General features: G+C 48.6%; 1 protein-coding gene across 1 annotated transcript in view; it reads right to left on the reverse strand.

The window, feature by feature from the left end:
* RASGEF1B (RasGEF domain family member 1B) overlaps positions 1-12,986 on the reverse strand; it is a 37,934-nt gene extending 24,948 nt beyond the window's left edge. The window contains exons 1-2 of the mRNA XM_047719666.1: positions 12,840-12,986; positions 810-992 (exon numbers count right to left, since the gene is read on the reverse strand). Of these exons, the coding sequence (XP_047575622.1) occupies positions 810-986 (177 nt within the window). The 5' untranslated portion in view covers positions 987-992; positions 12,840-12,986. The remainder of the gene's footprint in view (positions 1-809; positions 993-12,839) is intronic.
* Positions 12,987-13,571: the final 585 nt, after the last annotated feature.

Below are 13,571 nucleotides of genomic sequence, written 5' to 3' on the forward strand. Positions count from 1 at the left end.
TGGTGAACTAGGTGGCAAGCACAAACTATCCTTCGTGCACCAAGGTCATCATTATATTTATAAAAACATGTGACTCTGTGTCTAGATGGTTTCATGACCTCCTTATCATCTACCAGCTGCTCTTCAGTAACAAGGGCAAGTCTGGCACCAGTGAAAACGGGGAGAAAAACAGCAGTTGCCCAGAAACAGAGAGACCTAGGTTTGATGCTGATGCTGGCTGAGACCGTGTGCGGCTCGCTCAGCATTCTGAATTTCAGTGCTCTCCGCTCTGGCCTCTTGGAATTGCCGTGGAGAGTGAGAAAATGTAAGTGACTTCTCTAGACTAGAAAGTATTACGCATGTAAAGGCTGGCTATCAAAGTAAAACATATGAACCGCATCTTGAATATGCCTGTTGTTCCCCTTTCTAGGAGTCTTCCTGTCCGACTTCACTTTCCTCAGTATGGAGATGGTCTTGGAAAGAAAACAAGCATTTAAGTATCCTAGGAGTACGCACTGTCTTCCGGCGGTTCTACGCAAGGACAAGGCACATACATGAATTCAACCTACAGATACCGCACTTGGATGGCATCTGGCCACCTACAGTGTGGTACCAGCCCCGAGAAGAAACGGATATGCAGACAATAATCAAAATGTGAATCCCATGCGGCTCCACTGGATCTCAAAACACTCAGTAATCAATAGGCATTTTCTGATTTGAAAAATTCTTAGCAGCCCAGATACAATTCAGGAGTATCTGGGGTCCCTGCCCCCTACGTCGTAACTTCCTGTCAAGACCAGCGGGGACGCGCTTCCGAGGAGGGTACCTACGTCCGGGTAGTAGTCCACGTTAGGCACCAAGTGCTGCACGAGCGCCTCCAGAGACCCCGACAGGAGGTTGTTGTCGTGGTAGCACAGGCCGGCGCAGCCCGCGTCCGCCGCCTGGTGCAGGTTCCGGTTGTACCCGCCGCCGTCGAACAGGGCCGAGAAGGGGGGCGTCTGCGGCATGCTTCCCTGCAGCGGGTTTGAAGGGAGAGACGCAGCGTCAGTGACAGGCCGTCGGGAAGGAAGGCGCCCTCGCGGCGATGCGGGAGTCGGGAACTTCCAACACGGCTGCGCTGGGGCGGAACAGCCGCGCCGTCGGGACGCAAAGCGCTCGCGGAGGAACACGCGCACCGTCCGACGAGCATAACCTCATGCAGCCCGATGCTCGGCCAAGCTGCCGTCGGAGGACGCAGCTCGGATCTGGGTTGAGTCTCCGGCTGCGGCGCGGAGATCGTCCTTCGTGGAGGACGGCACTGGGCTGCGCACTGCTTCATCTCGGAGCCGAGCGCCGGCCGGGGGAGCGCGAGCCTTCGAAGCTGCTGGGAAGACCCAGCACCACGGACAGGCAACGCCGGACGGACACTGGGTACAGCAGGGGATAAGCAGGACAGAGGCTGAAAAGTGAAATTGTAAGAGGCCTAGACGTCAAGGACTGTGTGCGCGCGTGTGTGAGCGTGCATGTGTGTTTACAGGCGCGCGTACCTAAGTCCAGACCTTCGATGCTGACCCTCCAGCTTCCACTGGGAGGTCTGACACGGCCGATTTTCACCCATTTGTGTCAAATTCTTTTGGGGTGGGGGCTCTATAAAGCCTCCGTTCTCAGCAAACGCGTGGGCCGAGAGGCTCCTGATTTGGGGGACAGGAAGCCCGGTGCCAGTCCTCACCATTCATATGCTTTGCAACTCACAAAGCCCTTCTTAGAGGGACTCAGTAGAGGCCAGAGGCTATTAAGTTGTGACTCGGATTTCTAGGGACAGAGCTCGGACCCGAGAATAGACTGTCGGTTTCAGGCAGCGTGTCTGGACAATGGAGGCATTCAGGAGCCGACAGACTAAGGGTTTCAGAAGGCAAACAATGCGGGAAGCCAGCCCTAGCTTTGGACCCAGGGGGACAGGGTTTGTGAAGGCCGCAGGAGGACACAACCTGGGCTAATCTTTCTTTTCAAGATGCCAAGGATATTTACATCTGAATGGGAGAGAGGTGTGGAGCCCTGTCTGGGAAGGCACATCCTACACTCCAAGGGCATCGGCTCCAGCTCCAGCCAACGGGGACCATGGCATCATAACGCATGCGCGCGCCTTGGCAAGGGTGGCCAAGGGGTGGAGTGTTGGGGGAAAAATCTACTATTAGGACAACCTGGCAGATGAAAACAGCATTTAGGGAAGGAAGCATCAAGAAAAAGAAACAGAAGAAAAGCTTCAGCCTTTTGTACTCTATCCCAACCACAAACCAATGCCATGGGAGAATGCCGGAGGGAAAAAACAGCCACCAATGGGAAGAAATTGATTACTGAGAATCACTCTGGGAGATCTGTCACTACGTGCGTCATCATTGCCATGTCTCTCGCTGAGGCAGGACATGGTCATAACAGCCAAAGGATCAGGAGCTACAGGACATAAGCATTAACACAAATGCTCTGAGCTTAGCCGAAGTCATTGTTAAATAGAGAACTCAATGTCAACATTTTACAAGACAGCGGACAAAGTGTGTTTCTGTCCTCTTCAGACTGCCAGTTTTCTCAGTACGATTCATGTGCAATATAATCTTTGCAAACAACTTGTCCTTGGCGGGAAGATTTTTTTAAAAAAAGAGCCTTTTTTTCATCTACCCTTTCCCTGAGAAACTCGAAATGTCCATAAACTGAGACTCTGGGACCCAAGATGAGAAGCGTCTCAAAGTTCAGTCTGAGAGCCTGCAGGGAACCGTCCATCCGGATTTGGTTACCACTTCCGGCTTACAAAAGCCGTAGATGGTCAAAAACCATACGGCGTCCAGCACGAGCAGGATCACAGGTGGGATTCCATCGTGCCCTGGGAGTTAGGCTTTTCTTATTTTTTCTGCCAAGAACCATGAATTTTCTTCGATTTCTCCATTTATTCATCACTACTGAAACCATCCTAATAAAGTGATTTGGGGAGATGGTTGGCCAAAGACTTGGGAATTTCAGAAAAATCAGAAAATGCTGAAAGTTCAAAAGGATCATAGAGATCATCTCGTCCAGGATGAAAAATAGACTTCACCTCACTGTCCAACTGCCATCAGTTAGAAGTGGGTGCCTGGCGGCCTGAGGGAGGAGAACACAAAGGCTGTAACAAGGTGGGAGAATGTGTGTCCTAAGCAATTAGCACTGACCGCAAAACAGGTCACGGAAGAGGCCAGAGCCCCAGTGCCGCCACAATCTGCTCCGATCGCCTATTGTTTCACGTGCAAACCCTAGAAGGTGGAACGAAGTGACCAGGCTGAGATGTCACAGCGCTGTGGCGGCATTGGACCCCCCGCCCCGTGAATCTCGCCCCCCTGCTACCTTCAGCTTATTAACAGTAACCACTAGCCCTTGATAGTCAAAGGTCACCCAGCTCCCTTTCAAGAAATCAGCACCAAAGCCACAAGTATTTGTACTTCTCAACTTCTTACTCCCACGAAGCAGACAAGGACTTAGATCTGACCACGGCCTCCGATTTAACGAAGCCCTGATCCGGTGCCTCACAGCTGTGAGAACTACAGAAGGTAACGCCACCACTGCCTCCCCCAACGTGTGTTTTTTATTTAGAAAATGGGTCTCAATTTTGTTCACTCCTTCCCAAATCCTAAATCGTAACAAAGCTATTAAATTCTCTTATGGCAAAGTTCTTCTTAGAGCATTATTAGAGTGACAGCATGAGTCTTCTATATCGTTCCTTGGGAATGGGTCACTCATGGGATTTCTTTGATGAGGCACAAAATATCCACACTTAGGCACACCCCCCCCAAACCAAGCACCAAGGAAAATACTGCAAATAACCACGGAAACCTACCTGGGGTGGATGAATTGGGGGTACAGCTTATGACAACTACGAATCAGTTTCAAGAAGAGGGTATGTCACAGGTCACTTTCTGCCTTCTAATCACCCCCAAGTTCTACTGCTAATCAGCTGAGCTCATTCTCCCACGAAGCATCGTGATTGTCGAACTTGCACAGAGCAACGACTGACCGCTCAGATCCGAGTCGCTCCAAGAGACGCCAGGCCCTCATTCATGCACGTTGGTCCTATTTTTCTACGTTGCCTTATACTCAAGACGAGACGGCTTCTTTCCCATACCTTAGGCCCTCTCCCTCCCTCCCATTCTGCTACTATGGGATCCTCGGAGCAAGGGAAAGGTCTCCATGTTCCACCTTCCCTAACTGCTCTGATTCCCCTTCAAAGCCGCTCACCTGGAAATGCCTAGACGCACAGCACAGAAGGCTCTGAGAAGGTCAGCAATTCTGGTCTGTGTAAGGTTTACTGCCTACAAATGCCTTTTGGGATTCTTAGAGCTACCCTTTATGGCAGACATCCTCCCGTTGTTTTGACTGCGTAAGCAGCTACGGTTCAGAAAACCTGTCATCACTGACTGGGGTTACATAGCAGATTAGGGACAGATCGGACCGTATTTCAAACCTAGACCCTCAGGTTCCAAATTTATTTCACTACATCATGTTGTGCTACAACTGGACGTCCTTAAACCTATAACATTTAACCATAAAATGAAAAATCTGCCAGTCTGTCCCAAATTGTAGGCTGTAAGAACAATTCCTGTGCTTCACATGGTCCATGTAAGTCATTGCTGTCAAGATGTATTAATGCCACTAATTATTCTTAGTAAGAAGCAATACTACCAGGTGCCTGGGTGGCTCAGTGGGCTTAGCTTCTGCCTTCAGCTCAGGTCATGATCTCAGGGTCCTGGGATCGAGCCCCACATCAGGCTCTCTGCTTGGTGGAGAGCCTGCTTCCCCTTCTCTCTGCCTGCGTCTCTGCCTACTTGTGATCTCTGTCAAATAAATAAATAAAATCTTAAAAAAAAAAAAAACAAGCAATACTATCATGACAGCAGAACTATTTACATTACTGACCTTTGCAATCAAGGCACAATCCCATCTAGGCAGAGATTTTGGATTTTAAGATACACTATGTTAACATTTAGTGTCTTTGTAATCGGAATGCACATAGTGATAATAAGGCATGTGTAACAGTATTTTTTTTAGCAATATGAAATTAAAGAGTGTCTTACAATGGATGGCATCTCAGATTCAATTAAAGAGAGTAATACTTGTGTTTACTTCATAGATCTCCAGTTAAAAAACAATCTTACTGAGACAAATGAAGAAAATAAAGATCACGGATCACAGTATTCATCACCCGTTTCTGGACAATCTCTAACAAGTGGCCAGTCTAGCCATTTACAAAAGAAAGAGAAACTGCCTTGTGTAGGAAATGCATTTGACCAACGAGGGGAGGCCAGCAGGACGGTCCAGGAAGCACTGTCCGTGAAGCAGACCTTATATACCTAAGAAGACAAACATAGTAGTTTCTTTCTTTCAAGTATCTTCCCTGGTATCACCCACATCAAGAACTATTGCTTGTTCAGTGATACTCAGATTTCTCATCCAAGATTTGAATTCTACTTGCTCTGGTTCTGGAGTTGAAAAACGAGGCTCAGAAGATTAAACATTAACTTGGTTCTTGTTTAAAAAAACAAAACAAAACAAAACAGAGAAAATACCCAAGTACTGGACATGAGAATGCAGAAAAGCATTTACTCCCAGGCACTATTAATGCCAGGAATCATTTGCTAATGGTTTCCATAGTGGAAGAAGGGCAAAGGGTGACACTGCTCTTATCCCAGAGACCCCATTTATTTATTTGTTTTCATCTCAGTGTAGTTCTGATTTCTTATCTGTAGCAAACCTTCTCCTTACAGTTCTCACAATTAATATTATCTATCTCTACGGTCCTTTAAACTCTCAATTCTCCCCTCTGCCATTTCCAGTACAATCTCAAAACCAACCTCTCCACTGTCTACCACCCTTCTCAGCACAGATGCAGCCCAACCCGACAGACCTCTCCGCTAACCAAAAATCTTGTTCAGGAGAACCCGACTTTTCCAAAATTAGAATGTGTGACAGCATTAGGGTAAATGCTGGCATTAATTTACTATTAAGTCAAACTTCAAAGTAGTTAATTCCTTTAGGAAAAAAAAGATTCATATGAGATACTTGAAAAAAACTGATGTCTTTATTCAAATCACTATCAATGAGATAAGGAAAGGACAGGTTCACCTCGCAAACAATTCTCACCTTACAAAAAGTTTCATTTGTAAATCCTTTCCTGGGAAACCATATATTCAATGTGGCCAGTGGCTCTTAACTTTCTGGGGGGGTTCACAAACCTCTCCCCACACTGCCCTGAGGGAAATGTACCACCAAGTCTGCTTACACCCTCGGGGAGTTCAGACCCCAGTTTAGGAACAGGTGCAGACCTGTACAGAGCCTAGATGTGATTTACTGAATCAAAGAAGAACATGGCGGTTCTGAAGGGAAGGTTGGTCTAACACATTCAAGCCTGGCTCCTTGGAAATCAAAGAATCCTCGTATTTTCAGGTAGTGCCAATCAAGTGGAGTTAGAGAATTTTAACAGGATACTTCTTCTGGTTTGGGTAGAGATATTTAAACAGGTATTTTTCCCCCTAAATTGAGATGGCACTTTGGGGTGGGAAAGATGCAATGAGACAATGGGAAGCAGATTTTGGTTTTTAAAACCATGAACTAGGCTAAACGAAAGCTTAGAGCCATGAAGTTAGCATAGAGATCACAGGTTCTATTGGAAACTTCCCAACGGGAAGCAACAGATCTATCCAACTCAGGTGTACAAGATGAATGCTCTTTCTTCAAATTGACTTGGTAAGCTGAAAAGTTGGTTGACAGACTAGATATGTTGCATGGCGGCTAATTCAGTCACGAAGATATATCATGCTCTTCCAAGGACTCTGAAAAGTTCAGCCTGACATTGATCCAGAAGCAAGGAAGCAAGCTCTGGGTGATTTAAGGGATGAATGGATTTGAAAGGCATGCCTGATGGTTTCAAAGCAGCGAAAGCACCAGATGAAAAGCTGCCTTTTTCTAAGCAGCAGACTGTGTTTGAATTAGTGACTGCTTCTGCACAACGTTATTTATGAAGAGGCAGGTGCACCGGGATAAGGTGGTTTCAGGTGACAATCAAATTGGAAAAGAGGCTGCGGAAAAGATGGGTGTGGGAACTAAGTCAGAAGCTATCCTTCGACATCTGCTGTATGTGCTTTGTAAATCTCTACCAGAACGTCAAGTCAGCATTTCCTTTACACTTAAGAGAATGAGCTAGAAAAAGTAGGACTGGAAAAAAACAAAACAAAACAAACAAAAAACAAAAACAAAAAGAAACACGGGACAGGGAGCTTTCGATCCGTATCTCATCACAGAATACTTTGGTGAAATATTTAACAAATCCAATGCCTTTATATTGATCACTACCTTTCTGTTTCTGTTCAAGCACTGGGCATGTGGCCCAATTTAAAAAAACAAACCCACTGAAGTAGAGGAAGGCCTCCCTATCACAGCTGAACTTTGAAACTATATTTGTTTAGTGAGGAGAGGCTCAATTTAATATCCTGGAATTACCGGTTTCCCAATTCCCATCTCGATTCCAAAGGGACTTATCACTTTGCTGGGGGTGCACCTTCTTCCTGTTCTCCTTTGAGGTTCCAGAAAGCTGAATGAGAAAGAGTTCACATGTTTCAGCTTTACTCTCCCTGGTTTTCTCAAGTACGTCTAGCCTGTTTTTGACACCACTGGATCTTCGAACACGAGGACGGACTGTGTGTAGAGAACTATGGACTGGCTCAGGGTGAAAGTGGGAGTCACGTTTCTGACGATACCTAAAACATGGCTTCTTTGGAGCTTGAAAAGGTCTAGAAGATTATCTTCTCAGGTCTTTCCTGAGCCAGGGAAAGTCCTAAAGGCAGAGATTTGTAGCAACAGCTCTGGAAACTGCAGAAATGCTACACTTCTGGGGACCTCCTTGAGAAGAGAGGTATAGTTCCTGAGAGCACAAACGATGCAGAGTGGACAACTCTGAAACAACTCACTTCTTTGGCACGTGAAGAAAAAGTAACTCACTCCCACATGGGTACATTCTTTGGAACTGAGCCCCAAATGCTGAGTAAGTTTCATAATCAAGGAGGGAAAAATGAATATTTCTTATTAAAGGAGGTCTTACTTCTCTCCATAATGATGAACTTGGTGGTATTACTTACCAATGTTACAAGATTTCATTTAAAAAAAAAAAAAGAATTTGCATTTTGCTTGATTTACCCTGGATGCTACTTAAGAAAACCTTTACTAAATCTTCACTAATTTACTAATTGTGACTCAAATAATTACTATGTTTGGTTTCCCTGGAAGAAAATTAAAGCTAAAAAATTTGTCATGTTTTGTCTTGGAGATATCTTGTTAGCAGTTTATTTATTAAAACACAAAACAAAATTTCACTACATGACAACTCTACATGGGCCTGGAGAGTCATTTGGAACTTTCCTACAAGATTAATCTTTACTGCGTGGGAACAGGACCCGTCCGTCCATATTCTTTATGCCTTGTTTTCTAACTACAGCTTCCATGTAGTTCCTGAGCTGAGCGGCAGATGGCTCCACCTTCCTGGTCTGTGAAAACACTGGCGCTTTCCAGCTGAAAACAGGGGGTGCTGGTTTGGAAAAGTGAAAGGACAACTGGAGTTCTGGGCGGAAAAAACCTCAGAAATTGGTGTTTGTGATCCTGGCATATTACTGAGCTTTGGAGAGTGGCACTGTTCATGCTGTACAGCTGAAAACAAACACTGGCTGAAAAAGTCCGTCGGTCTTATGTTGTAGGACTTAGGTGCCCAAATACAATGAGAATTAATTACTTCTTTTTCCCAGGGGACAAAAGTGATCTTCTGGCTAATCAAAATCATCCTGATCTAATTACGTGCTGTCAAAAGGAACCTTCTGGGATATTGGAAATGGTCCCCTTCTACACTGTCCAGGACAGTCGCCATCAGCTGCCCAGTAGCTATTAAGCGCTTAAAATATGGCAGGCACAACTAAGAAACTCAATTCTTAATTTTGTTTAATTTAATCAAACTTAAGTTTATAGGTCTCCACGTGGCTAGCGGCGACCACACGGACGACACAGATAGAAGGTGTAGAATCATCTGTACGATAGCTCTCAGGCCAAAGTACAGAACATCATATCATTTCGAAAAGGGTTTATGTTTCTAAACCCAATTCATTTCAGCAGAAAAATGACCTGATACTTAGTGAGGACATGTAGTAAACAAGCAGAATTTTCTATTTACATTTATTATGGAACATGGTTCCTGCTGTTCTTGAAAAACTTTTTTTTGCTGCATGTTCTTGAAAAACTAAGCTTATCCCTCCCTCTCTGTCCTTCCCTTTTCGATAAATAGAACAATCCTGGTGGTCTGCAAAGGGTTTTCCTTCCCTACATGGCTATTTTGTATTTTCCCTGCGTGAAACTGATTTTCGTACCAGGGCTTCCTAATAAAACCTGAATCAAATGAATGACTTCTAGATAAAGACATACCTTGAAATGGAATAGTAAATATATAAACCTCAGAAAAAATGATAGGTCAAAGACTGATTAAAAATTTCATAAATGGTGGGACACCCGAGTGGCTCAGTCAGTTAAGCATCTGACTCTTGGTTTCCGCTCAGGTCAGGAGATCGAGCCCCACGTCAGACTCCATGCTCAGTGGGGAGTCTGCTTGAGACTCTCTCCCTCTGCCCCTTGTGCTTGGGCTCTTGCTCTCAAACAAATAAATAAAATCTTTTTTAAAATTTCATAAATAGTAGCACTGACTTAAGTCAAAAAAATTTCCAACTCAACCTTCTTGATAGTAATTTTTGGCACACTTACAGAAGAAAAATAAAAGCAAACAGGAGGTCAAGAAAATATTGAATCTCTACATAGTTTTTATCAATACAGAGAAACTTTACTCTCTTCTCTTCATTTCCCTACACCCAGAAAGTAGCTGCACATACTTCATCCTTCATCTTCCATCCCATTTAGGGCACAAATGCACAAAGTGATAGTACACCAAAATAAAGCAGTTGTCACAGAACAAAAAGAGATTCATAAATCACCTAGTTCAACACCCCATCGACTTTACAGACAGATAGAGGGAGAAAATTGCAGATAGAGGGAGAAAACAAATGACTTGTTAGGGCTCCAAACCCATCTCCCTAATCCCAGGGCAGAAATCTGTCCATAGCACGAGGCTATAATATCTGTTATTTTAAGATAATCGGGGTTGGTATAGATCTATTTTTTTAAGTAGGTCTAATGGGAGAACCAAAATAGGACAACTGTAGTTCTAGAAAAGTGAAGGGGTGGGGAGGTAACACCTAAATTGAACCACTAACAACAAAAATGCCATACATCTTAAGCTGTATTTTCAACAGCATAATTTGTCTCTTTTGGGCTTCACGATATGTTATAATGTCTTTTCCACTTATTATTTGTAGCATCAGAATCAAGATTCTCAATCCCTGCTTCGGGAATTCCAAGTTCTTTTCTAGGTAAAGGAGAATACCTTCTTTTCCCCATCTCTTGTCTCACAGGGAGACTTGCTAGAGGCATCCAAACTGCTTCTCCAAAGTCCACTTCTTCCAAGTAGCCTTTGGAGATTGATAATGTTGGTTCCCTCACTTCCTGTGCCGTTATTAGGTATCTTACACCTCATCTAGATTCTCACCCAGCTTCTCCCCTTCATTTCTTTTTCCTAGATAGGAGTTGTTCAGTTGTCATTTTTTTGAAAAGGTCTATTGTACTTTATTAGCTGGTGGTTAATTTTAGATTATCAGAATGTACTGTTACCAATAATTCAAGAAATGTGTATTATGATAAATAATGCATTTTTAGAAACATTAAGTAATGTGTACCTAAGAATAGTTTAGATTAGATGCTAAGCTGGGGTAAAAAAGACAATAATTGTAGATGCTTTCTGGTGATTTTGTATTCCAAAAGACAGTGTTATCTCAGGTATCAGGTGTGGTAGGGTCAGAGAAAATGAGCCATGGGAGAAATAAATTCTAAGAATTTAACATAGCACCCCACTAGAGAGCTGGAAAGTACAAGGCCAGTATGCTTAGGAACCAGAAATGTTGCCACCTCCAGCAAAACAAAGGACTGACCGACATGTAGTGGAATGATGCCAACAAGAAATTTGCTAATCAGGAGCTGATCTTTTCATCTTGGCCAGAAAATCTGCTTGAAAGGAACAATAAAGCAATGCTTGCGAACCCTGATTTCTGTCAAAAGAGGCCCAACACTGTCCCCCCCCAAATTAAAATAAGCACTAATGACAGGCTCTAACAAGATGCCATTCTTTTATTCTGTTAGGAAAAGCGCAACCGCCAAAAATTTTTATTTGTATGGCTTTTTGAAAATCAATTCTGTATTTCCCTCAAACCTCATCTGATCAGTTACAGTCCTCCGTAATCTGCAATGAGGCATCTCTGTGGTGAACTGTAGCCTCCTTGTGTGTTAGCACAGGTTTTACCACAGTCGTGCAACTACGTTTCAAATTGAGACGCGGCTATCACAGGCCAAGCTCCGGCTGCTGTTCTCAGGAGGAAAGAGTCATTATTCACCCCATCTGAGTCTGACTGTACCAGACATTATTCAAGAGCGCAACACCCTGCTCCCTAGGCTCTTCCGCTTTATGCACCCGGTTCAGAGACCCTCCCTCCGCCTCTGGAGCTCACCCAGGGCTAAATATAGATCCCGGCACCAGCGGTTCGACCGCTGTCACACGGTGCTGCTGACCGCGGGCTCCTTGGAGACACGCTGCACCCAAACACACATACACAAATGTGTGCATGTTCACCTACACACACCGGGTTCATCAGCGAAGTGGGCACCTCCACATCCGGAGGAGAAAGTCGCTGCCTGGAGATCTCCTCGGCTCTTCGCACCACCTGGACCACCCTGTGCGCCGTCAGACTCCCTCGCTTTAGCCGGAGCTGCGTAGGTTCGATCTCGGTCAGGTGCAAAACAGCAGCGCTCGGGCAGTGCTCACGGGAAGCGGACGTCCACACGCGCGCACAGGCGTGCACACAGCAGCCCCCGACCCGCGCACAGGCGTGCACACAGCAGCCCCCGACCCGCGCACAGGCGTGCACACAGCAGCCCCCGACCCGCGCACAGGCGTGCACACAGCAGCCCCCGCCCTCCTCCCTCGCTCCCGGCCGGCGCTGCAGTGGCGGCCCTAGACAGCCGGGCCCTCGCGCCGGCGGCCGCGGGGCTCCCAGGCCCTCGGGCTCACGTCACCGCAGCCCAGCCAGGTGTCTCCAGAGGCTCACCTGAGCTCGGGCAACAGCCAGGACACCGGTGAGCCCCAAATTCGCCAGGTGAACGGGGGGCTGGACACCACCTGGTCGTGACAAGCGCAGGACTCCTGCTTCCCGTCCTTTCCCAAGAATCGGGTGTCACAGGGCGCCCCGCCGACCGCGCGCAGCGCCCCCGCCCCCACACGCGGAAACGAGCCGAGCAGCAGGACGGAACGGCCGGCAGCGCCGCGGACCGGAGACAGGAACGGACGCGCGCGGCCAGAACTCGGGCCGACCCTCGACCTACCACGACCTCCAACCCGCAGCCTGGGGGCGCGATCGCGGCGAGAGAAGCAGAGCCAAGCCCGAGCCCGTCCCTGCCGGCGGCCCGGCCCCGCACCTGTTGGCCCCGGTCGGCTCCCGGGCAGCCTCCGGCGTCCTCGGCGGCCGCGCAGGGGAGCCCCCGCGTCCAGCTCGGCCGGGCGCTTTGTGCGGGGAGCACCTGCTGGCCGCGACGCTCCCGCCCCTCCAGGCGCCGCCGGCAGCCGGGGCGCGGTCCCCGGAGCGCGGTGCCCCAGCGCAGAGCGCAGCGCCGCCGCACACTCCCGGGCCGGGCTCGGGGCCCTGCGGGGAGATGCCTGGCCGGGAGCAACCCACCTGCGGACGGACCCCGGGTCTTCGGCTTCCCGGAGCTTTGCCGCGCGCCACCAGCGCGACCCGAGACAGGCGGCCACAGCGCGCGAAGACGGAGAGAAAACCCGCCCGACCCGCCCGGCGCCTTGTTTATACTGAAACCTCGGCCTCAGCAGCCGCGCACACCCCCTCGCCCCGAGGCCCCGCCTCCCGCCGCGGCCCGGCCCCGCGCCGCCCCGGACCAATCGCGGCGCGGTTTACCGCCCCTCCCGCCCCGCCTCCCGCCGCCGGCCCCGCCCCACCCCGCCTCCGACCAATCGCGGCGCGGCTCGCCGCCCACGCCGCCACCGCCTCGGGAGCCCGCGACCCGCCCACGCGCCGCGGGGCGCCCGGGACTCCCGCCCACCGCGGCCGCCCGGTGCCCGCCCCCGCTGCGTAGACCCGCCGGGCGGTGCGCGGCGGTGTTTACCCGCGTGGGTTCGGCCGCTCGGGTGCCGCGCGTCCCTTTCTGAGTCCGCCCGCCCGGGGCTGTTTGTGAGGTCATGTGTGTGTGTGTTCCTTTGCCCGCGTGCTCCCTGGAGACACCGGCCCGACTCGTTACACTGTATCCGCTCACGCAGTCGGGAGCCCAGGTCGCCGCCCGCGCACCTGCGCAGGACGCCGGGACGGCCCGCAGCACGTCTGCCCGCCGGTCTTTCCGCAGGGCCCGAGTGCGAGCCGTCGAGCAAAGCGCGGGGCAGGCTCCCGGCGAGAGCA

The sequence above is a fragment of the Lutra lutra genome, chromosome 2 (assembly GCF_902655055.1).
Source record: "Lutra lutra chromosome 2, mLutLut1.2, whole genome shotgun sequence".
Taxonomy (NCBI): domain Eukaryota; kingdom Metazoa; phylum Chordata; class Mammalia; order Carnivora; family Mustelidae; genus Lutra; species Lutra lutra.